Consider the following 25,158-nt stretch of genomic DNA (forward strand, 5'->3'; position numbering starts at 1 on the left):
TTCACAGGATTCTGAACCGGATCAGAGTACTTTACTTTACTATTATTTTGATCAGAGTTCATCTCCGATTCCAGAGCTAGAGGAGAGCTCCTTACACTTCCAAGTGCCGGACCAGAGTTCATTACAATTCCCAGTTGCTGACCAGTGTTCTTTGCCTTTACTATCACCAGACCAGTATCCGTTATATTTTCCACTTCCAGACCAGAGCTTATTGCGGTACCCTGAGCCTGACCAGAGTTTGTTTCCATTCCGAGCAAGACGTTTAACACAATTCCAAGAGTCTGACCCAACCGTATGTCTGTTTCCAGAGCCTGACCAAAGCAATTCACAACTTGTAGAGTTAATTGAGACCCTATCAGATTGCCCCTCACCTGACCAGATTTCATCTGAATTCCCAGCCCCTGACCAGAGCTCAACACAGTCCCCAATACTTGGTCAAAGTGTGTTGTACTTCCCTTTTCCTGATCAAAGTTCAGACTCCCCAACACCTGATCAGAGTGCTTTGCAGTCCTTTTCCCCTGACCAGTGGTCATCACAGTCTTTAACTCCTGACCAAAGCTCTTTGCCATCCCCAGCACCTGACCAAAGCTTATTGCAGTTTCCATACCCTGATCAAAGTTCTGAGGTCCCAGCACCTGATCTGGGCTCTTTGGTTTTTTCTCAATTGTCACAGCCTGCTCAGGACTCGTCAGAGATTCCAGCTCCAGATCAGAGCTCATCGCACGTGGATGAAGAATTTTTCCAGGAAAGAAACAGACATCCACCATTTGTCACATCGCCATATCACTCTCCAAGAATAAGTACTACTTTTGGAATTGCACGAGGAGGGGTTTATTGAATTTTCTTGGATCTTTCTGCAAAATATCATGAACCTCTGTCTGAAGAATTTGGGGATGTATTCATGCCTGGCCCAGGGTCTGCAATGAATGTGAGGCTGCAAAGAATGCATGCTGCGTGTCCTTCAGTCTGTTACATGGTGGCATTACGTGGGAGGAATGCAATGAAGAGCAGTTTGGCCTTTCTCTTGTTGAAGGTTTTGCTTAGGTGCATTTTGCAAAGTGATGAACATGTCTGATCTAGTTCATCTTGTCTATAACTAATGAAAATGGAGGCGGATTTGTTAAGAACTCTATCGGAACCAGATGCAAAAAGTGGGCTTGATCCTGGGGGGCAGATATTTGGCAGTATGCTGTTCCCAGAGCAGAATGGTAAATATTTCATCATGGAGCTTGAGAAACGAGCATATCCTTTGGGTCAGGGAGACCCGCCTGAGGGACCAAGCCTCGTTTTGACTCCCAGCAAACTACCACCTCTCCTGGAGAAAGATGAGCAGAACAGAAAAGGAAACCAGGATCCCTATTCCGAAGGTCCAATTGAATATTTGTGTCGACTGGAAGAGGGCTCCGATGGGATGTATAGTTTAGGCAATGATGAAAGGAGACCAGCAGAACTGCCTAATCTCGTTGACCAGAATGAGAAATGGGAATCCGATTTTCACTTTGATGTGCTGGATCCTTTTCCTGTTGAAACATGTGCCGATTTGACTAGAGATGGGGAGTTATTAGTAGATCTGTCTTTGTCTCCTCATTCCAGTAATGATGATCAAACTTCCAAAGTTGTAAACGGCTTTCTGGTGGATCTGGAAGCCTTTGAAGAGGAAACTAACCTTTTGCCTGTAGAGTCTTATAAATATCTTGGAACCTCTCAAGATTCGCTGTTTGATCATCCTTCGTCTGTTGATGAGAAGCATGTGGGCTGCATGGATAGCCCATCCCCATGCGCAGAGGATGTTTGCTACCCTTCCCAAATCTCTGAAGGACTGCTCCATCATGACAGCAATGCTGCCCCCCGTTTTGTTGTAAATGTCCCCCCCCAACAAGTGCAAACTATGGAGCCCCTTCAGGATGTAAACCTGCCTAACCCCACCCAAGACGATACCTCGATCTGTGAGGATGAGGCTGCTCGCCTCCGGGCTGTGTTTGATGCCCTTGACCAAGATGGAGATGGATTTGTAAGCATAGATGAGTTTGTCCAGTTTGCAACGGCTTACGGAGCAGAGCAGGTAAAAACTCTAATTAAATTGATCTAGGGCACTGTATCCCTAAATGTCTCAATATCCAAGTAAATGAAATGCATTCCTTACATGTACTTCTGTGGTAATCTTGAATCGTGTCCCCTCCTGTTCTTGTTCTATACCCGTCTATATTTTAATTTCTCTCTATGGTAGTTTTCACTGTAAAGGCTGCCAGCGGGGGCAAATGAAAATAGATCAAATACAAGTGTGTATTTCAGAGAACAGAGACGGTTGTTCTAGGCATTTAAGTATGGCTTACAAAACGTCTTATTAAACAACCACCCCGGTTAGCTGGAAGCAGAGAATGTATTTTGCTTGTCAGTCAGCCTGTTTCCTGGTAGCATTGCTTGTGGAAATGCAATAGAGAGCAGATCAGGTTTTCGCTTATTAAGGTTTTGCTGTGGTGCATCTTGCAAAGCGATGAAGGACATGTAGATTAAGTAAAGCAGGATTCTGGACTTCGGGTCTGATTTGTGTGTGTGTTTTGAATTGGAAGAAAATTAATTAAGGTTTTCTACCACTTTATTAGAACCGGGTAAGGAAAGCAGCCTGTTTCCTATAAGGGGTTGGAGGATGGCAGAGGATGTTCGGCTGGAATATCAAAAACAGTATATTTATTTTTTGGAGCAGCAGAAACAAGCAGAAATATTGGCAAAGTGTCGGAACCATGAAAGGCCAGGCCTGTTTATGACTCCCGGCAAGCTAATTTGTTCTCTACAACATTCAGCATTTTATGTTACCTGAAAGGGGTGCTTGAACCAACTTCGGCTGTCTGTGTGACTGGAGAAAAAGTATTTGTTTTTTCAGAAGCAGTAAAAACTTGGTTGTACTTCTCATTGTACAGCCGACCCCCAGAATTGTCTCTGGTTATCTGGACAGTTTTGAATTGTTACCTAGTGCTAGGACGCCCCTTGGGGTAACAGTACGCTTTATACATCAATTTCATACATAAGGGTGTACTGATTTAGGGCTTTATGTAAGGCAACCATAGGCATTGCTAGACGTCATAGCCAAAACTAACCTCTCAGTTTGATGGGATGGATTATGTGAAATATTTATTATCCCTACTTTTAAGTGATATGTCATTGTTACACTGGTTGCCCAGTACATCTGGCATATTTGTAATGCTCTAGCTAAATTGTATTTTTAGTTGGGTATGAAATTATATCACCACATATTTTAAAAGCCAACTGCAAAGTATAAACTGTACAACTAATGTTTATCACTTAGATTGTGGCACTAGCTCAAACCATCAAGCAACACTACAGAATAGGCAAGAAGGGATTGTATCAACATGCAATGGCAAAGCCAATTGGTTTCACCGTTATAATGGGAGTGGTAAGCTATTGGCTTTGCCAATGCTCGCTGTTTATAAAAAAGAAAGAACATGTAAAAGAAAAAACATTTAAAAATGTTGGAGTAAAAGCAAAAACATATCTTAAGGTATCTCAAAACTGTGCACTGAATTCAGTATTTTGAATCTGGATACATAGCATGGTTTATTTTTCAAATACATTTCACTCAGGAAACTGAATCGAATTGAAAAAGAATAAGCACGTCTAAAGGAAAATTTTGCCAAAGCTTAAGTTACTTTCTGCAGGTCAACTTTAGAAAAAAAAGGAGCGTGTAAAAGTCCATCAATGCTTTTTCTTTCCAAAATTCAAAGAATAGCATTCATTCCATAACTCCTTCCAGTCCACATTCAACAAATAATCACTTGGGAGTCTTGTGTTTCTTAATACGGATCCACATTTTATTCAATCAATGCTTTCCATCAGAAGCAATCCACGCAGCCCAGCTTAGTAATTAACACTGCTTCTTTCAACACCCTGCTGCACCAGCCCGTAAATACAATCCAAAACTATACAACTGGCAGTAGTGGGCTAAGAACAAGGGCGCACTGGTGTAACACCAAGACCCTTCTGTAGGCACACTTTCACGCTCAACTTTGTGGTCCTACTGCCACTGGGCCACGTTAATGTAAAGTCCAACTTTATTACTAGGCTGGGCTACTTGGATTGTTTCTGATGGAAAGCATTGATTGAATACAACTTGGATCTGTATTAAGAAACACAAGACTCCCAAGTGATTATTTGTTGAATGTGGACTGGCAGGAGTTATGGAATTAATACTATTCTTTGAATTCTGGAAAGAAAAAGCATTGATGGACTTTTATGCACTCCTTTTTTTCTAAAGTTGGACTTTACATTATCGTGGCTAAGGGGCAGTTGGACCACATAAAGGTGAGCGTGAAAGTGTGCCTGTAGAAGGGTCTTACTATCACACCAGTACGCCATTGTTCTTAGCCAACTACTGCCTGTTGCATAGTTTTGGATTACTTTCTACAGGACTAGGAACTGAAACATGCGAATCCATTTGGTCTTCTGCAGTAGCCAAGGGAATAGATTTTGGGGTCTCCAGGAAAAGAGATCTTTTTCAGTAATGCTAATTACACACTCTGCCTCAAACACTAGTTAAGCCACTGCGGTAGCAGACCCCTCGCTCAGCACCATAAAATCCTTTGTGTGCCAAGGCCTACGCTTTTGTGCAGTATGTGGATTGCAGGAGTTAAAAGAAAAACAACCCATAAAGTCTGCTCTTTAGTCATACCCAGGCGCAAATACATGTTGTATTTTTACAGACAATTTGTGAGGGGTAGGGAGCAACTCTAAGATTGTGAGGCAGGTCTTTTGGGGGGGGGGGGGGAGCATAACATGAGGAAGAGAACAAAAAACATATGCACTCAAATGGAGTGCTGAATCGAAAAACGTAGCTCCCTAAATGCGAGTAGTGGAAGGATACAAGTCAAGCAATCAAAAGGAGAGAAAAGAGGCTATGCTCCAAGAAGAGGAAGGCAAGCAATTAAGTCCTAGAATAAGAAGCAATCAAATGAGTGACAAAGGCCATTCAATGACAAGTAATGGGTGGATTTTAAATCCACTTGCGTTTTTGGTATGCTTTACAAGAAGCTTTCACCTATTTGATATTTATTAATTTATAAAGTGCCCGAATAACCCAGTCAGGGGTATCTCCGCACTATAGCTACTACTGCCAACCAAGAATAGAAACTAATCAGAACAGTGAGATTTTTAGCAGCCTTCTGAACTTCAAGTAGTCTGGGCATTGGCGCAGTTGGATGGGAAGTTGGTTTCAATAATCAGGAGCTAGGTGATTTGGACCCTGATCAAGGTGGCAGATCTTTGGTAAATTTATCTGATTGATAACTTGGACCTAGGCCATTTAGAGATTTGGAAACAATGCATCAGATGTTAAATCTGATCCGCTTCCACACCGGAAGCCAATGCAATTGTTGCAGAAGAGGGAGGGAGGCCGTTCGGGGAGGAGCGTTGGAGTCCAAACGAGCTGGCATTGCAGTAGTCCAGGCGGCTTAACACTACGGCCTGGCTCAGAGTTTTCCGAGTGGTTAGAGGTAAAAAAGGAATACTCTTTGGAGAAGCCTTTGTATGTGGAAGCATGCTCCAACAGTAGTTGTGACATGTTCCTTTAATGTTAGTTTCTGATCCATACGGACTCCCAGGTTTTTAACTACCTGTTTTGGATTTGGCGCAGAGCCCAGTTCCTCTGGCCACCATCTAGGGGACTACCTCACAGCTGCATCTCCAAACAGTACGATCTCAGATTTTCCCGCATTAAGCTGGAGGAAGTTATCTCTCATCCAGCCAGTGATGACCGTCATAGCCTACAAAAAAGTGGACTGAACATTGGGGTTGTTTTTATCAAAGGCAAGTAGGAGCTGAGTATCATCAGCATAAGAGATTGGGCTAAATCCTCAATTCCTCCGTAATCCCGCCAAGGGAGTCATGTATATGTTGAATAAGGTAGGGCTCAAACAAGAGCCCTGAGGTACTCCCTCGGTCAGAGCTAAAAACTGCCTGGCTGGTGAGACCTAAAAAGAGTTTTCTAAAAGTAAGTAACGGCAGAATTAAAGTGCTCTAATTAAAAGTAAGATCAAGAGGCTATGCTCTAGGGGAGGGACAAATGCATGATTGACAATGCAAGCCATCAAATAAGAAACAAGTAAATGAGAGTGACAATAAAGCCAAGCAGTTGCCAGTTTTAGGCCATCTGTAAGTTTTGGGAAACCTATAAAGAGTCTTACTAGTGCTGTCTGTTAGGCGCAGCTTAAATGTCTCTTCCCTGAATCACTTTCCCTCTACCGACTCAGAATCAGTGTTGCCAAATTATAAACAACCCTGACAAACCAGTCATATTGGCTTTTCTGTACTGAAAACATTTTACCAAGCTTCACCCACACACAGTGCCAGGTGCAGCATTCAAGCTTCCTTAAAAAGCAGATCACAGACATACCCAAGTAGCAATATTAGCAGTGTGCACTTACTCACACTCTCGCATAAAAATAGGTGCTGCATACGCAGCAACGGTACCACCTTCCTTCACACACACAAAATGGTGAAATCAGAGGCAGTAGTAGGGCAAGTTTCCACTACACTCGCCTCGCAACATAATTATAGAAACGCTGTAGTAATAGTAGTGCAAGATTCTCTTGCCCTAAAGTATATTTGAGTTCCCTATTGGATGATCATAGTGTGGGCAAACAATATGGGATGAATGAAGAGAGGCCAAAGTAAATTTTGGGGTGTAGATGAGCAACAATACAAATGGCAGAAAAGGGTGTTAGTGCTACAACTCAATGCACACATCACTAATAAGGCCCTTTCTGGTACATTGCGTTCAGTCTATGGGCCCGATGTATAATATTGAGCCTAGACACAATTCGTCACTTGCAGGATTGCTAATAGCTTTGAAGGCCACTTCTGGTATATTGTGCTCTGATTCGGAGGCTACATATTATGTTCTGGGTCCACTTCTGGAGGGCTCCTCTGGAGTAATGTTTGAAGAGCGTACAGTCTTATTTGCTGTTCTGCGTACATATATAAACTAAGTTTTGCTTCTACATCTGAACGCATATTCTGCCATACTACGTCACAATCTCAGTGCCACCTTACTATATTGTATCTGGCACCGGAGGCCTCATTTGAAGTGATGTTTGGTTCTAGAGGCCACCTCAGGTGTGTTGTGTCCAGTTGTGGGGGCCCTCATCTGGAGGTTTATGTTCAATTATGGGGACTATTTCTCTTCTATTATGTTGAGACCTGGAGGGGTCATGTGGAAGGTTGTGCCACATGCCTGATGTCCTGTCTTCAGTGACGAATCACAGGATGGTGATTGGATAGCTAGTAAAATGGAGAATGTTTTTTCGTGAATTAGTAGTGGTGGAAGGTGAATGGATGATGAATTCATTTTGAAAGGATAATGGGTGGTGATTAGTGATTGGATGTTAAATAGTGCCAGACCCATGCAGAAACCTGGGCCACGCAGGGAGAGGGCAGCACAGTTTTTGTGTCCATTTGGTCGTGCCTCTCATCTGAAACTGTCAATATGTGACTATTTATCTGCCAGTGAACGTGAACACCTTCACATCTGTATTGTAATGTAAAACCTCTAACTCATTTCACACATTCCACTGACGGATAGCAACTGTCATCAAATTGTGGTTGTTACTGACATTTGCACACTGCCTGTGAACGACTGAGAAGGAAAGTCCCATGCAAGCTCAGCCAAATCACTAAGCCCTGTAGTAAATAATCTGCTATTTCATGTCACTGCTAGGAAGTACAGTTGGTATTACAGGAGGTAATCTATCCGACAGCACTCCAATGCTCAAAAAAAGAATTGCTCTGTGGCATTTGCTAGCTGAACCATGATGGTAGTAGCTGGTCTCCTCTGCTGCCTTCTGATTGGCCAACCTATTGACGGGCAGATGAAGCATGGGAGGAGATGTGGTCTAGTGACTAGATATACGGAGTTTGACGCTTGGGAACCAGGTTCGATTCTGACCTCCGCTCAGCATCATGAAATAAAAGTTGTGTAACATCTGCCATACTTTTCAAGCACTCTAATACTCTCAGGCCTGGTTCGCACTATTAACAAGCATTTACAATGCAATGGTTTCGCCTTTGGAAAAATTAGAGCTATTGGCATTGTAAATGACAAAATTTGTATTTATGTGTTGGTTTTGAAAACAGATAAATAAATGGCATTGTCATTTACATTGCCATTAGCTTAATCTCTGCAGTCACTCTGCAGTCCCTAGCACTCTAGAGCACTCCCTAGTCACTCTGCACTCCCTAGTCAGTCTGCACTCCCTAGCACTCCCTAGTCACTCTGCACTCCCTAGTCACTCTGCACTCCCTAGTCACTCTGCACCCCCTCGCACTCCCTTGCACTCTGCACTCCCTTGCACTCTGCACTCCCTTGCACTCTGCACTCCCTTGCACTCTGCACTCCCTTGCACTCTGCACTCCCTTGCACTCTGCACTCCCTTGCACCCTGCACTCCCTTGCACTCCCTAGCAGTCCCTAGTCACTCTGCACTCCCTAGTCACTCTGCAAACCCGAGCACTCCCTAGTCACTCTGCAGTCCCTAGCACTCCCTCACATTCTGCAGTCACTCTGCACTCCCTCGCATTCTGCAGTCACTCTGCACTCCCTAGCACTCTGCAGTCACTCTGCACTCCCTAGCACTCTGCAGTCACTCTGCACTCCCTAGCACTCCCTAGCACTCTGCAGTCACTCTGCAGTCACTCTGCAGTCCCTAGTCACTCTGCAGTCCCTAGCACTCTGCAGTCACTCCGCACTCCCTAGCACTCTGCACTCCCTGCACATAGGAGACCTGCTCACAGGTGGCACGAGGGCGACCAGCAGCTCGCGAGCTCCTCTTTGGAGAAGACTGGTCTACAAGAAAATCAGTGGAGACGGAAAATGCAGGTATAGCTTCAGTTACCGTGTGAATGCATATAATGAGCATGCACAACTAGCCCCTATAATTAATGGGCTGTAAAGCGCTTCAACGTCTCGTCAGGGAAAGTAAGCGCTGTATAAGTACAATTTAAACCCTCCTTGTGGCCGTTCAGAATCCATAGTCGTGCATAATTGCGGGTCAGATGTGCTTGTGATAGAGGTCACAGGCAGGCCGGGTCACCCATGTTGCAATACTGCCCGTACATTGCCCTAACCAGAGCACTTTCTTGGGTTATAGACTTTTATCAGAAAGTGCTTTCTAGTTTGAGTTTGAGTGGTAGTGCAAAGAGTTAATACTGAGCTGTGAAGTGCGTGTTTTTAATTGAAATTATATAGAGTTAACTTCTCCTGATGAGATATTGAAAGGACAGGCATGTTAAACAAGCATTGGAAATGCAATAGGTCTCGCATTAGAAAAGTTGGAGTTATTGGTCTTGTAAATGACATATTTTATTTATTTGTTGGTTTTTAAAATTGCTAAATTGATGGCTTTGTCATTTACAATGCCAATAGTTATAACTTTCGCGAATGTGACACCTATAGCATTTGGAATGCAACATGTTTTGTATTTACGTGACTTAGATGGCAGCTCTGGTCGTTAGGCCACATCTCTAGAGAGCAGGAGAGTGCAGCAGGGGAGAGAAGCACAGCAATGCAATAGGTCTCGCATTAGGAAAGTTTGAGCTATTGGTATTGTAAAGGACACATTTTTTATTTATGTGCTTGTTTTGAAAATAGCGAAATTAATAGCTTTGTTATTTACAATGCCAATAGTTTTATCTTTCGCAAATGTGACACCTATTGTAACACAATATGTGTGGTGAGGGGTTGAGGGTGAGGGGTTGAGGGTGAGTGAGGGTGAGGGGTTGAGGGTGAGTGAGGGTGAGGGGTTGAGGGTGAGTGAGGGTGAGGGGTGAGGGTGAGGGGTTGAGGGTGAGTGAGGGTGAGGGGTTGAGGGTGAGTGAGGGTGAGGGGTTGAGGGTGAGTGAGGGTGAGGGTGAGGGGTTGAGGGTGAGGGTGGGTGAGGGGTTGAGGGAGGGTGAGGGGTTGAGGGTGATTGTGAGGGTGAGTGAGGGTGAGGGTGAGGGGTTGAGGATGAGTGAGGGTGAGTGAGGGATTGAGGGTGAGGGATTGAGGGTGAGGGTGAGTGAGGGTGAGGGTGAGTGAGGGTGAGGGGTTGAGGGTGAGTGAGGGTGAGTGAGAGTGAGGGTGAGTGAGGGGTTGGGGTTGAGGGTGAGGGTGAGGGTGAGGGGTTGAGGGTGAGTGAGGGTGAGGGGTTGAGGGTGAGTGAGGGTGAGTGAGGGTGAGTGAGGGTGAGGGGTTGAGGGTGAGTGAGTGAGGGAGGGTGAGGGTGAGTGAGGGTGAGGGTGAGTGAGGGGTTGAGGGTGAGTGAGGGTGAGGGTGAGTGAGGTTGAGGGTGAGTGAGGGTGAGGGGTTGAGGGTGAGTGAGGGTGAGTGAGGGTGAGGGTGAGGGGTTGAGGGTGAGTGAGTGAGGGTGAGGGTGAGTGAGGGTGAGGGTGAGTGAGGGTGAGGGGTTGAGGGTGAGGGTGAGTGAGGGGTTGAGGGTGAGGGGTTGAGGGTGAGTGAGGGTGAGGGTGAGGGTAAGGGGTTGAGGGTGAGGGGTTGAGGGTGAGTGAGGGTGAGTGAGGGTGAGGGTGAGTGAGGGTGAGTGAGGGTGAGGGTGAGTGAGGGTGAGTGAGGGTGAGGGGTTGAGGGTGAGTGAGGGTGAGGGTGGGTGAGGGGTTGAGGGTGAGGGGGTGAGGGTGAGTGAGGGGTTGAGGGTGAGGGTGAGGGTGAGGGGTTGAGGGTGAGTGAGGGTGAGTGAGAGTGAGGGGTTGAGGGTGAGGGGTTGAGGGTGAGGGGTTGAGGGTGAGGGGTTGAGGGTGAGGGGTTGAGGGTGAGTGAGGGTGAGGGTGAGGGGTTGAGGGTGAGGGGTTGAGGGTGAGTGAGGGTGAGTGGTGGATGTGGTGGTGATGGTGGATGTGGTGGTGGATGTGGTGGTGGATGTGGTGGTGATGGTGGATGTGGTGGTGGATGTGGTGGTGGATGTGGTGGTGGTGGTGGTGGTGGTGGTGGTGGTGGTGGATGTGGTGGTGGTGGATGTGGTGGTGGATGTGGTGGTGGTTTTAGATTTTGACATTCCTTGTACAGTTCTAAACTTCGATGAAGCAGTATTTTAAACAGTTGTATTGTGAGCAGAGAATTTTACGCCATGGTCTCTCCAACGTTCGGCTCAATTTTCGCTCGCCGTTCATGTGGGAGAGGAAGGTTTTACAGCAGACTAAGCACACTGGCTGGCAGTTGGCTGCAATTATTAACCAGAAGTGAATTCCGCACACTTTCATTAATCTGCCTCACACGTACCCGCTACATTCAACAGTGACGTCCCAGTTACAAACGACCTTTCAGATAGCCTACCACGGGGCGAGCAGGTGAGGAGGCTTGTAAAGTGAGGAGGGGCGCAAGGGAGCGAGCTGTCGGGAGCAAATTTACAAGCCATCTGGAAGAAGAGTCCGCCTATTCCTGTGCCAACTGTCAGTTTTGGTTCAGAAAAGGCAATCGGTTCACTGGAGGCGGATGAGGATTCCAGCTAAGGCAACTTAAATGTCTAGATTGCTAGCAGTTGTTTGTTAAAGGGTCGCGCTTCAAACGAAAAGAAATGCAAAATGCAAGGAGGTTTAACATGAACCAGATTCCACATTAATACAAACTTCCACAGCACGTCCGAGGAAAAAGGTGCTCAGATTTACGGCGTATACTCAAACGAAATTAGACTACAAACAAAATATAAAACTATCAAACGAAGGATTAACCATTTCTGGATAGTTCCCGGTGCAGTTATAAAGCACTATACGGCAGGGTGTTCAATTTGGAGGGCTCAAGAAAAAGGATACATAAACAAGTACTGCAAAACTTAAACTGTGTTGCTTTTGAAGGGTTTGCATCGACACAAGGGAACTTCAGAATGGCTACCAGTGCGTTACGACATATACAGATGCATAAAAGGTAATCTCTTGCATGCAGTAATAAAGAATAGTCGTTGGAGATGGCCACCGAAGCATGCAAAGTTGCAAACATTTTAGTATTTTAAGTATACCGTTTGAACATGGACAATCATTATTTTACAACAGTAAAGTAAAAATATTAAAGTAAGCAAGAGTAAGAAAAATAAGAAATAAACGATATTTGCTGCTGCCAGGCCCTCGGCAAAAAAATGAAAACTTCAAAAATGGGGAGAGGGATGGGAAACACAATCAGGCAAGCGAGAGACACGGCGGCATTGAGCAGCTTCCAGGCCTTAGCACAAGCATCAGTGGTGGGTGGAGGGGGGGGGGGTTATTTTATTTAATATTTTACACTGGAAGCAATAGTGCCTGCTTAACTATGGCTGGATCAGGATTTCGATTGAAAAGGCATATTTTGTTAATAACTTTAGCACCGCTTGGCATTTCTGGACAAAACTTTCCAAAAATAAACAAGAAAGGAAACAAGACGGAGGGCATTGCTGTGGGGAGGGGGGGGGAGGAGAAATGCACACGGCGGGCAGGGGAGGGGGCGGAGCGGGGAGAGCGGCATGAGGGTGTGAAGCAGCCGGGGCCTATGAAGTGAAGCTAAGCTTCACTTCAAAGGTGTGGGAGGAGTGCGGCTGAGGGAACAGACGGCGATTTGGTGATGTGCACGCGCATTTTAGGTCAATGCGCTTGCGCATTGACCTAAAAGCCACGGGCACAGCAGCAAATCGCCACAGTTAGGTAAGCTTTGTTTAAAGCCCTATAGTCTCGCTTCTCTCAATGCGCATGCGCATTGATAGGTCACGAGACCTAAAAAAATTTATTACTTAGTCATGGTTTTACTAAAATCTATATTTTGAAGGCACCATTTTATCTTAACCATTTCTGCACATTTTGTAGCAGCCATTGTACTGTGTGTAATGCACGTTCAAAATAATGGCTCCCAGTGCTTTGTCGCAGACTGGGAACTCGTAGCACTAAACACACACAAGTCACTATTCTACACGGCACCAACCGGATTAAATTATATGCTCTCTGGTTACACACAGACCCCTGCAGTGCATCCACCACTAGAGGTTTCATAATGTACAATAGTGCATTTCACACGGAATAACAACTTCTCTATTCACATTTGCAAAATACGTTACCACATAGGGAATGCACATTTTAAGGGTTTTTATTACAGTGTTCTTATTGTGACATTTGTGTTTTTATTTAACTTGTATGATTTTAAATAAACACACTAACTTTACTGGATTTACGAAAAAAACACAAGCTTAAGAGGTTATGTAACTAAAAGAATTGCAGAGGGCCCCAAATGACCAACAAAACGCATCCTGCAATAGTACATTCAAATAGGTCTACTTCAACTTCATCCATAGATACTATATAACCACATATAAGATTGGAAAAATATATCTGGGGCATTCTATGATGGTTTGAGATGTGAAGCGGCATTCGTAGACAGGATGTGGGAATACCCTAGTTTTAGGAAGTTCTGGCGAAGAGTCACTGGAGAGCCCTCAAAGATAACAAATCATACTGCCATTCTTAGCGCTCAGTAATGTTTACTGGGATTATTTCAATGCTGAAAAACAAGTATTGCAGTATCAAAATTCCTAAAAGTAAACCTGCTTTGGCAAATAACTGTTTGTTACTCTACATAGGAAGGCCCTGTTGCGGGACAGATGGTGCAAACGTAGGGACAGTGGTTTAAGGGTGGTCTTAAGTGAAGGTATGACACTACACAGGGAACAAAACAGGGGTTTGAGAAAGTATCCAATAGCCAAATAATGGGGCAAATTAGTGGCAAGCCTTTCAAGGCCAAAAGGGATGATGAGATGCCACTGTAAATTCGTCAGTAAACAAACCATTGCTGGAAAGAAACTGCATACTGTTTAAAGAGAATTGTGTTACACTGCTATAAACGAATAAGCTCACTCAGCGTAGTGTATACAAACTTTGGTATAGGCCTGTACCAAATATAGTTACAAGGGACATGTTTAGGGAACCTGTGGTCATATGCCTCGCACTATCACTGCAGACATCAACATTGGAATTGTGTGCACAAGATCTAAATTGTTGAAATCTAAAAACTAATAACAATGACTAAAAAACTGGAGAAAGATTTCTGAAACAAACTAAGCTACAAGAGTCACCAATAGACATGCTTTTATACCTGTGGACGAGTAGACTTACCAGCAAATTAATGCTAATAATTCAGAAACCTCTGTGCCACTCCCAGGTGAAGGGCTGCATCCATGTGAATCAACTGAGCATTTTTTTTTCAGTTCAGGTCAATGACTTTATTCGGATGTGACAAACATCCTTAAGTTACACAACAAACTACACAATTAAAATACCATCATATCAAGATTTTAAAAAACATCACTGGTAAAAGGCTGCATCCAAGTGAATCAACTGAGCATTTCATTCTTTGGAAGCCAATAAAAAGAATAGCCTTGACTCGACATGAAAATAAGTGCATAACGAGGCGTGTGTCTTAATAGTTTTTTTTATTTTTATTAATAACAGTAGTTGGGCATTTTAAAGGTAATTTCCAAACGACTTGGGCGGGCGGGCACACAGACAGCGGGAGGAGGGGCGGGGGGGAACACGGACAGCGGGAGGGGGGGTGGGCAGGCACACGGACAGCGGGAGGGGGGGGCGGGAACGGGCAAACGGACAGCGGGAGGGGGGCGCACTCACCTGGACATTGATCCGGCAAATGATCAAAACATGGCGTCGAAAAAAAAATATAACATCCGCCCACCGCCGCAATGACGCACGAAAATGGGTGGGATGAGTAAAAATCACGGGAACGCCCACGAATCTGCTCGGGGAATGAGTGATGCATCTCTGTTCCAATGGCTAGCCTTCATTTATGGAGCTAGCCAATGGGACAGAGAGGCGGAACGAAGCCCCATACTTGTAAACAAAAGTTTTTCGCTTGCGCAGCCTTTCGGCGAGGCGAAACCTAAAAAGGCAATGGTGGCTCATTACGAATACTGCTATTACTTCTTTAAATGTGATGAATTCCGATCGGCTGGAACGGGGTAGTGTATGAAGCAGGGGCCAGGGATGGGACCAGCAGCAACTTTTGAAAGTTATTTGAGAAATTATTTTAATATTCCAGTCAGTTTTTAGTGGCTGGTTACTGGGACATTCATATTATAACTGAGCTAAAAGAACCACTCCTGAAATCTGACACCACTATCAAAGTTTCTTAGCGACCTGGAAAAAAACTATGGAAATAGACTGTATTGTGTGCATGGTACAGTATAATTGACAATCCAGCACCATTTTGTAAAACAGTGGCCACTTCAAATCAAAAGAGATGGCCTTCCCAGACCAGGTTGTCGGGCAACGTAGTAGAGGGTGCAACTAAGTGGGTGGGGAGAAGCAAATAAGTGAGCAAGAGCAACATGAAATGTGGGAAGAGAAGCATAGGCGGGAGCACAAGGATGAAAGAGGACAACACAGAGCGAGGGGTGGGGAGAGAAGCATATGAGGGAGACAACTGGAAAATATGCACTATGGTGGAGTTCTTAAAGAAAAAAGTAGTTCCCTAAATGTGAGCAGTAGAAAGGCACTAGTAAAGAGGATATGCTCCAGAGAGAGGGACAAACACGTTATTGGCATGTCCAGCCATTAAATAATGAAATGAGTGACAATAATGCTAACCAATAGTAAGCAATAGGCTGGTTTAGGCCACCAGTAAGCTCTGGTAAGCTCACATTATCTGTCTGGTAGGTTCGACCTAAAAATGTGTACAAGAATGAGAGAAGTAGGTTGAATCTAGCTAGTGCCATGGGTTTGGGAGCTTGGGTGATTTCTTTTGATCATTGATGAGGTGTTGTCAGGTTGTGTGGCACTAGTCAACATTTATCATGCTGTAGCTTCATTCTGCAATATGATGTGTAGTGGGTCATTGTGACACACAGCAATTCTGGAGCAATTGAAAATGTCATAGCCCTACGAATGAACTGAGAAATGTTTCATGAAATGGTGTGACTTGGTATTGTTAGATTGCAGGGATGGAGTTTTAAAGATAGCAGGTCTCTCCCCAGCCGGTCTATTCATCTCACCAACCATTTACATGAAACCTAATAGTCCTGGCTAATGACCTGTCGTAGCATCCGGTTTTGATTATTTTGGGGTTCACCTCACTTAAAGCCCTGGATGGGTCCTCATGAATGGATGTTGAAAGAAGTCCTCCACTACATATGTTCGCATTTATGCTTTATTGGAACAAGTGGGTTCAATCCCATACTTGACTTGCCTGGATCACCCTTTTCAGGTCCTGCATGTGGTGTTGTCCTGGACTGCTAAGCAGCATATTGCAGCAGTTGCAAACAGATGATGTACAAGTAGATTTCAATAGTTTGTTGCTGCTCCTCTGAAGATACCCAGGGTAGAATTATTTAAGGGTTAAAACCTGGGGCTTCTCTTTATCTAGTGGTCACCTTATGCTTAATGTCTGTCTTGCCTGTTTGAAACTGGGCACTTAAGCCCGGCCTAGGACCAACTCCTCAGTCAAAAGCTGGTAGAGAGGGTCTTCAGTTCTCCACTGTCACATTGCACTTGTGGAAAATAGTGTGCAAGGCATATGCTGAAAAGGCCACACAGTCATCCATTAGTTTGTTGAAAGCACTACCACAGTCGTCTACAGAAGGTTAGACCATTCTCTGTATAAAGCAGGCTAATATTTGAATTTGCTCATATCTGAGAACACAGAATTATTATGGGTTCTACGTAGTGTGTAAATCCATGGTCATGAATTTTTCAACGATCTTGATGCTCAAGGGGACATTCTTTGGTTTCTAGTTTGAGTCGAGTGTAAACGTCTGGTTGTAGATAAGGAGAATAAACATAGGTGCACTGAGACTGATCTAGACATTTGATATAGCACACAAATCACTCCCGAAGGTGTATTTCAGCGCAGTACTGCTAAGATAGGAGGAACTTCCTAAAACAACCAGGCTGCCAAACCCTTCTTGAAGGAGATCAAATCTGAGCAGGAGCAGAGACTAAGGGGAGTTTGTTCCAGTGATTAGGGGCGGTGTATGAATACGATCTGCCCCCTGATTTGAGGTCCGAATATGAGGGATAGTCAGAAGAGCCTTATCAGAGGTCCTGAGGCATCTAGCTGCCGATATGCTTTTAAACAAATGGACAAGTAGGCGGGGCAAGATTTGTGAAGTGCCTTAGGTGTCAGAGAGCAAAGTTTAAAAATGATCCCTTTTCTTATTTGCAACCAATGAATGTTCCAAAGAATAGGGCCAGGAGGCGGAGCGAGAAGGAAGATTGCAAATTAGTCTTGCGGTGTTCTGGACCACTTGCCACTTGGTCAGCAAAGTTTAAAAATGATCCCTTTTCTTATTTGCAACCAATGAATGTTCCAAAGAATAGGGCCAGGAGGCGGAGCGAGAAGGAAGATTGCAAATTGGTCTTGCGGTGTTCTGGACCACTTGCCACTTGGTCAGCAAGGTGTTGATTATTGATTTTAGCAGCCCATTCCCGTAGTCCAAGTGACTGATAATGAGATCCTGGACAAGAGTTTTCCTAGCACTGCCGGAAAGCCAGGGGAGAACCTTTGTAAGAAGCTTCATGGAGGCAAAGCAGGAGCCTCAAGTGGCGTTTATTTGGTCCTTCTTGGAAAGTAATCTGTCAAACTTCACCCCGAGATTTTTCCCAGTCTGCTTAGATGAAGGGGCAGGGCCAAGTTCAGACGGCCACCAGTTGGCCGACCAAAGCTCAGACGCTTTCCCAAAGAGCATTATCTCAGCCTTGTCGCTGTTTCATTGGAGATAGTTACTAGTCATCCAAACAGCGACTTCCCTCATACAATTAGCAAATTTGCTTTTCACTTTGTCTGGACCTGGGATTAAGCCAGCATGATAAAACAAGGTCTTAGATGGTATTTTTTTCCTGATGTTTGTTCCCAGCAGTATTTGCTTGTTGGGGCTAGGAGCACTACTGAATGGCTTTTTAGAGAATAGTGCAGATGATATTTACTTTGTTGAGCTCTTCCCAGTTTGGATAGTGGTCAGGAGGAGGCCTGAGAAAGGGACATAAAGTGAGCCTTAGGAAGTACAGCTACCCTTGGAATAGCAAGCTTTCCCCCCGAGGTAGACGGGGACAGATACATTATTTTAATGTTCATTTTGTCATTCATAAAAGCAGCTTGTGTGTTTTTAGGTTTTACCTAGACAGCGCATGCGCTGTCTTTGCAAGACTTTTGTTAACGTGCAGTGGGCTTACAGCTCGCCCATCGCTTACATTTGTCAGCTTTAGCGTCGCTCTCATTTCCTTAGTTCCTGTTTGTCATGGCTAGCAGTGTCGGGTCCTCTTCTTGTGTTTGGCCCTCTAATAGAGCCTGGACAAAATACTTGTGCCCATCCACTGCTCCCGATTTTGGAGCTATTATTTTCCTTGTGTTCAAGCACTCACTATAATTGCTTGTGTTTTCAGTCCATCTCCCATATCCTGTCCATGTAGCTTCTATTCCCTCGCACCTGACTCCCTTCCATGTTGCTTCTTTTCTATCCAACCCCTATCCCATACTCTATGCCACATGTATGCCTCTCTGATATGCTCTGCACCACTCTACACCACTGCACTCTACATCATTGCACATTACTCTACGACTGCGCTCTGCGCCACTGTGCCAAAGCACTTTACTCTACAACACTTTGTACCACTGTACTCTACCCTACTGCATTCTAATCTGCACCTCTCTAATTAACACCACTGAACTATGCACCACTCTACTCTGCACTGTTCTACTCTAGGACACTGCACTCTACTTCAGTACTCTACTCTGCGCCAGTGCACCTTATGCAACTACACTGTAATTTTCTCTGCACCACTGCACTCTACAACACCACACTCTATGCCACTCTACTCTGCACTACTCTATTCCACTGCACTCTGCACCACTGTGCTCTACTCTGCACCACTCAACTCTATACAACTGCACTCTATATCACTCTACTGTATGCCACTACACTCTATGCCACTCTACTGTACTTTGCAGCCACTCTACGCCACTGCACTCTTTACTCTACACCACTCAACCCCACCACACTCTGCACAACTCTATTGCATGTCGCTGCACTCTACACCACTCTACTCTGCACCATTCTACTCTATGCCACTGCACTCTACTCTGCTCCACTGCACTCTACTCTGCTCCACTGCACTCTACGAAACCACACTCTGTGCCACTCTACTTCACTCTATGCCACTGCACGTTATGCCACTCTGCAGCTCTCTACACCACTGCACTCTACACCACTGCACACTACACCACTGCATTCTGTGCCACTCTACTCTGCACCACTCTATGCCACTGCTCTTTTTGCCACTCTACAGGCCTCTACTCAACTGCACTTCACGCCACTGCACTTCACGCCACTGCACTTCACGCCACTGCACTTCACGCCACTGCACTCTACACCACTACTCTCTACACCACTGCACTCTAAGTTACTCCACTCTACGCCACTCCACTCTTCGACACTCCAATCCACTCAACGCAGCTCCACTCTACGCCACTCTACTTTACACCAATCCACACATTGCTACTCTACGCCACTCCATGCCATTTCCCTCTACGCCACTGCACTATATGCCACTCTGCGCTGCTTAACTCTATGCCATGCTGCGGCACTCAGCTCTACTCCAGTTTGCGTCGCTCCACTCTAGACTACCCCACCCTACTCTACGCCACTGCACCCTATGTCACTGCATTCTATTCTACGCCAGTCCTCTCCACTCTATGCCACTCTACTTCACACCACTCTACGCTATACCACTCCGCTCTGCTGTACAACATGGCTAAAATATATTGGCAATGTCAATAGCTCTTGCGTAAGCAAAACCTGTTGGCTTTGCCAATGCTTGTTTTTGTGCTAGTGTGGTGTCTTGGCTCTTAGTTTTGGTATTATCTTTTTATTTTATTTCCGTGTCTCTCCTGAATCTCGTCACATATACCCAACACAATATATGGTCCTATTCTGTGAGGTACTGAGCACATGCACTTACTTATTTTTAGAGGAAGAGCACCTGCACTTTTTAGCAGAGGTACAATCATTTTAATTGGAGAGTACTATCACTTCTCAGAAGCACACAGGTACGATATATATGGATTATAATTTAATAGGGCTCAAGGTGGTATGGTATTTTTTTTCTTAACATTTCCATCTGTATTTACCCATATTTATTTTCTGACCATCTTATTGGTATTTTTCATATTTATGTGATGTTTTGAGAATAAATGTAGATGTGAAATGCTATATTTCTGCATGTATTTAACTGAAAAACGTGCACTCCTACTTTGGTACCTGTCACACTTTAGCTAATTAGGCAGCCAAATATAACAAAACACTACACCCACAGGTAAATATTAGCATTGTATACAAATATTTGTTAACCTATGCCTTTATTTAAGGAAAATTAATGCAGGATTTTTTTTGTAACTCTCCATGATGTCTATTCACTCAACTGTTGACGTAGAATTCATGAAGGACAGCATGGAGAGTCACAAGATGCACAGTGTTCTGTATTTTTCCTCTTCTAAAAATAAATACAGACAGGAAACACATTTTCTGTCTGTATGCATATGTAAAAACGGAAAACTGGGAGTATTATTTATAAAACGTATTGCCTTTTAGCGCCTTTTGCAGTTGAAGTGTTGCCGGTGGTTGCTTGACTGCATATTTTGCATCTCCGTGACTTTTGTGCCACTGTACATACTGCATAGAAACCTGTCAATTAGAACGACTGAAATGTAGGATTTGCGAAACTACGTTGTGCTGCTTACCACGATTATTGAGAGTGGGCCTTCTAATTATCTCACAAGGCTGCACTGATTAGCCCTTGAAGATCAACAGTTATAATCTCTGAATATTTCAACAAAAGTATATCTTCCGTTGCTATCCTTTTAATGCTATTATCACTCTATCTTCTAGGGTCACAAACTGTGAAGTCGGTGCATTTCTCTAATAAAAATAAAATGCAGAAAATGATTGGTTTGCCTCACTAATGGGGAGTGTAAGCTCTTGTTGCAAAACTGATCCGATTTTAAGTATAAAATGTTGACTTCTGCATTGACTAGACTGTGTCAGGTGCCATATCCGCTCCATTCCCTTAAAGGATACGACCCTGCTCAGCTAATGCTCCTCGGAGTTTATCTCCATAAGTCCCAATTACGTTTTTTTATATAAATCACTGAAAACCTAAATTTAGAAAGTTAAACGCGACACCACACTATAAAAATAAAAAAATGAAAGCAAATGGGTAAAGTGAAAGTAGAGTAAAATTAAAAATATTTGATAAGTGGAAATAAAGAAAACAATATAAATGACTAAGTGCTTGAAAAAAGAAAGGAGTTGTGCATGTACAAAATACAATTTCTTTGGTAGCTCAAAAGTTATTTCAGAGCAGCCAGGCAGCAAGAGAGCAGTGGAATGAAGTCCAGGCAGGAAAATCTTTCATAAAGGTGTATTTATTTTACACTGCAAAAAAAGTTTAGCCAAGCAGAGCGGAGCCTTAGCAGGAAGAACGCTCTAGAGCCTCAAAGGAAAAAATCCCAAGCAGATACTTTTGCCTTACTCAGTGTGAGAATTTCAAGGGCAGTCTGTGTTTCTGGACACCCTTTGGAAATGTTTCATTTGTCTGCCACGTGTTTAGGGTGGTCCATGACGAGCACCATGACAGTTGTGCAACAGAATTTGAAAAAAATCAGAACATTAAGCTTCAACCTGTGCAACTGAATGGACAGGGGCTATAGAATCATTTTTGCACAGCCCATAGACAAGGCAGGCTTGGTACGGACTGAAAGATGGATTTTAAAGGAGCTCCAAAAAGAACACAGAAGGCCTCAGAGTAAAGTATTACCTGCTTGTCGAAGTGCACCCTATCGAAGGGGGCACCAAGGTGCCCTCACAAATGTTTTCTTCTGGAAGAAATTTTTTTGCCCAGCCGCTAATGGAACAACATACTAGACATCCTCCACTTTTTGTTATTATTTGAACAGTTGTATTCAGCATAAGTTAAAAATTCACTTTGTATAATAACAACATTAGCAGGCAGAACATAAATGGAAAAAATAAAAAGAAATCGAGGAAGGGCAATACTAAAATAGAATATATGTTAAGATGTATAAATAACGTGAATTATGTTTCTTCTTTCTATTCCCAAACCCCCTTACTTATCGCAGGGCGGCAGTGTACAAACCTGAGACATTTTAGGTTCCCAGATTTGTACCAAATGTCGGCATTTGCTGTTATTTGCTACCATAGACATGTTGAACCTGCAGAGATCTATACATTGATGGTACCATTCCACATTGTCAGCTGGTTCATGTCTAACCATAGCCCACATTTTTTAAAAGACGATTCTACACTGATTTGTGTACTGAACAGGAAAAACTGAGCTGTGCAAACACTGCCTAGAATTCAAAATAGTAATGGAACTATAAAGTTTGAGGAATGAATATAAAAGACTACATCTGTCATAATACGTTTTTGGGACAGCAGGTGTTGCGTGTCGAGCACAGCCGCATCTGTTAGGCGTGTGGAATTTTATGAAATATCTCCTTGTCCAAGGGACGGGATGCTTCAGAAGCCTACTTGTACCATTAAAATGCACTTGTCCCGTTTGGTGCGATGTACATAGATGTACAATTATGGTATCATTCGTATTGTATCAGAGCTCTGATAATAGCCTCCCCAATTATGCCAAAAGTCATATTTCATCAAAGTTTACATTTCAGCCAGGCTTTCATTTTCCCATCTTCCTGTTAATCTACATAAAAGAGCTGGAAGTAGGCGGGAAGCTGTATTTACTGGGTCGAAATGCACTGGGAGTTTGTGTACACCTATTGAAAGGCATTCACCTACTGCTCTCTAAACTCATCCACACTGGACAAGGGACTGTTGCCCGTGATTATTTTACACTGATTATCTATTACCATTTTTTTTTTTATTGAAACATCAAACACATTTTACTTAAAACAAGAACAAGACTCGGAGAAATGGTATCTTAAACTGCACAATCGCTTAGCAAAACTTTTTTCCCAATGTGCAGTTTTTTTGTGGACTTTATATTTTGAAAGCAAGCAAACACCGGTCTTGCTTTTTCAAGCATTTTCATGTATCTGTACGTAATCAGGAAGCTTTCTAGGGCATTACAAGTAAGGCTTCCGGTTTTACTGATTTTTACAGATCAATACAGAAAGAAAACAATGTGTTTCCTGTATATATTTATTTTTAAAAGCGGAAAAATACTGAAAATGGTGCTTCTTGTGAGAAACTATCCATGCTGTCTTTAATTAATTCTAGGCAACAGCTGAGCAGGCAGACAGCATGAAGGGTTGAAATACAGGATGAGATTTCCTTAAATACAGGCATATGTTAACATATATTTGTAGTATGATGCTAATATGTACCTGTGAGTGTAGTCTTTTGTTATACGTGGCTGCTTAGTGTGCTAAAACATGACAGGCATCCATGTTTGAGTGCACGTTGAAGAGTTATATAAACACGGAAATATGCAATTTTACAGCTACATTTATTCTTGAAACACAAAATAAACATGGATAAATACCAATACGATGGCCAAATATTAAATTTGGATAAATAGCGATGGGAATGTTGAAAAAGAAATACCATTAAACCGGGAGTCCTAATTACAAGTAACCTCAAATTGTTACATTTTAAAAACGGGTATACATGGTTTTACACTGGAACCACTTTCAGTAAAGCAGGCTGAGCTCACAGCTCACTTCCTTTCCTTAGAAGGCTCGCTCTAATTGTAAATACTATTGCATTAGTGAATCCTATATACAACTTCTGCATATGGCTACAAATCTTGCTTTAGTTGTAAATGATCTTCTTTCTCAGAGCCAATGCATGGTACTGTAAATTGGCAGTCGATGGTTTGTGCTGCATGAGCTAGGGCGTCTAGTGGACAAAATAAACATGAACTTTTGTTGTCCTTAACCCCAAACAATATGTCGAGGATACGGACGATAAGAATTCCAAACCTCTGATCTGTTTGAAAACCGGAATGTCACTGGTTGGCAGCCTCCAGGGCAGAATTGGAGCAAATTATTTGTGGATATGTCAGTGCAGGTACTTGTCCATCCCTTATCGTGTTGACCCTTACATATTGGGTGTGGAAATGGGTCGATCCCCTCCTTTGCAGAAGAGATTTGCATTCAGTTTCACTGTGAAGCTGACTCCATATACATAATAACATCAGGGAGGTGCTTTGTGTGACTTCCTGGCTGAAGTTGCTTTATGTGTTGCTTTGTATATCCTCGGTGTGAATGAATGATGATGAGCTATTATCCAGTTTATTTACCTGTATTCTTCATTAATCCAAGACCTAGTATACCTCTCCAGATTCTGGAACCCACTCTCATCCTCCTAAGCCTTAGGCCTCATATCTTTTATTTCTTAGGCGTGTACAGGTTGTTCTCTGGGATTCCTCTATTTTTAAGACATTTGTAGCTGTCAAATCGTTTTTTAGGTCGAGCGTAGCGAAGGGACCTCGTGTATACTTTAGTATACTTTGTAAATGGGGGAGGTGCACGCGCTGGGACAGGGGAGGTGCACGCGCTTTCCGTCTCGGATGTCGGATTTGACCTCGTGAGCGCGCATGTGTGCGAGCGCGACTCTGCCATGCGCTTATGAAAACGAAACCTAAGAGCCGTGCGACGTGAGCTGTCTACGGTCGAAGCTCACGCGCGCGGCTCTTAGGTTTCGTTTTGACTGGTTTTCTGTTTGGAAATGTGTTTGTATCTTTTGTGCATGTGTTGTCTGGTTGCTACTGTGTAAATATTGAATTTTATGTTATTCCTTTCGATGTAATAAATATTAATATATTGCTTCATTTAAATAACAAACCTCCTTGAGGAAGGCTGCGCATTATTTAATAATTCGCGCTGCATTAGATAATGCGTGCGCTTGAGTAGTCCGCCTTCCATGCGTGAAGAGCTCCGACTCTCCCTCGGGGAGCGCGCGGCATTGACACCGGTAGTACTACAGGGCATTCAGGACAGGTGCGAGCGCAGCCAATGGCGAACATGTCCTCACAGGTCCTCGCGCGCGTGCCGGGGCTGGCGCTGGCCTGCTTCCTCGCGGGCGTTTCAGCAATGAACAGCAGGCCTCGTGGAACTGTAGACGTTAGTTCTTTCAGACAGAAGCCATCCTTGCATTTT

At 43.8% G+C, this 25,158-nt stretch overlaps 1 protein-coding gene across 4 annotated transcripts in view; it reads left to right on the forward strand.

Annotated features, from left to right (window-relative positions):
* The first annotated feature begins 787 nt into the window (after positions 1-787).
* Positions 788-25,158, forward strand: part of RAB11FIP3 (RAB11 family interacting protein 3) — a 533,384-nt gene continuing 509,013 nt past the window's right edge. For all 4 annotated transcript variants that reach the window (XM_078663049.1, XM_078663051.1, XM_078663050.1 and 1 more), the window contains exon 1: positions 788-2,062. In XM_078663049.1, coding sequence (XP_078519175.1) covers positions 1,100-2,062 — 963 coding nt within the window. In that variant the 5' untranslated portion in view covers positions 788-1,099. The remainder of the gene's footprint in view (positions 2,063-25,158) is intronic.

Source organism: Lissotriton helveticus, chromosome 10, assembly GCF_964261635.1.
Source record: "Lissotriton helveticus chromosome 10, aLisHel1.1, whole genome shotgun sequence".
Taxonomy (NCBI): domain Eukaryota; kingdom Metazoa; phylum Chordata; class Amphibia; order Caudata; family Salamandridae; genus Lissotriton; species Lissotriton helveticus.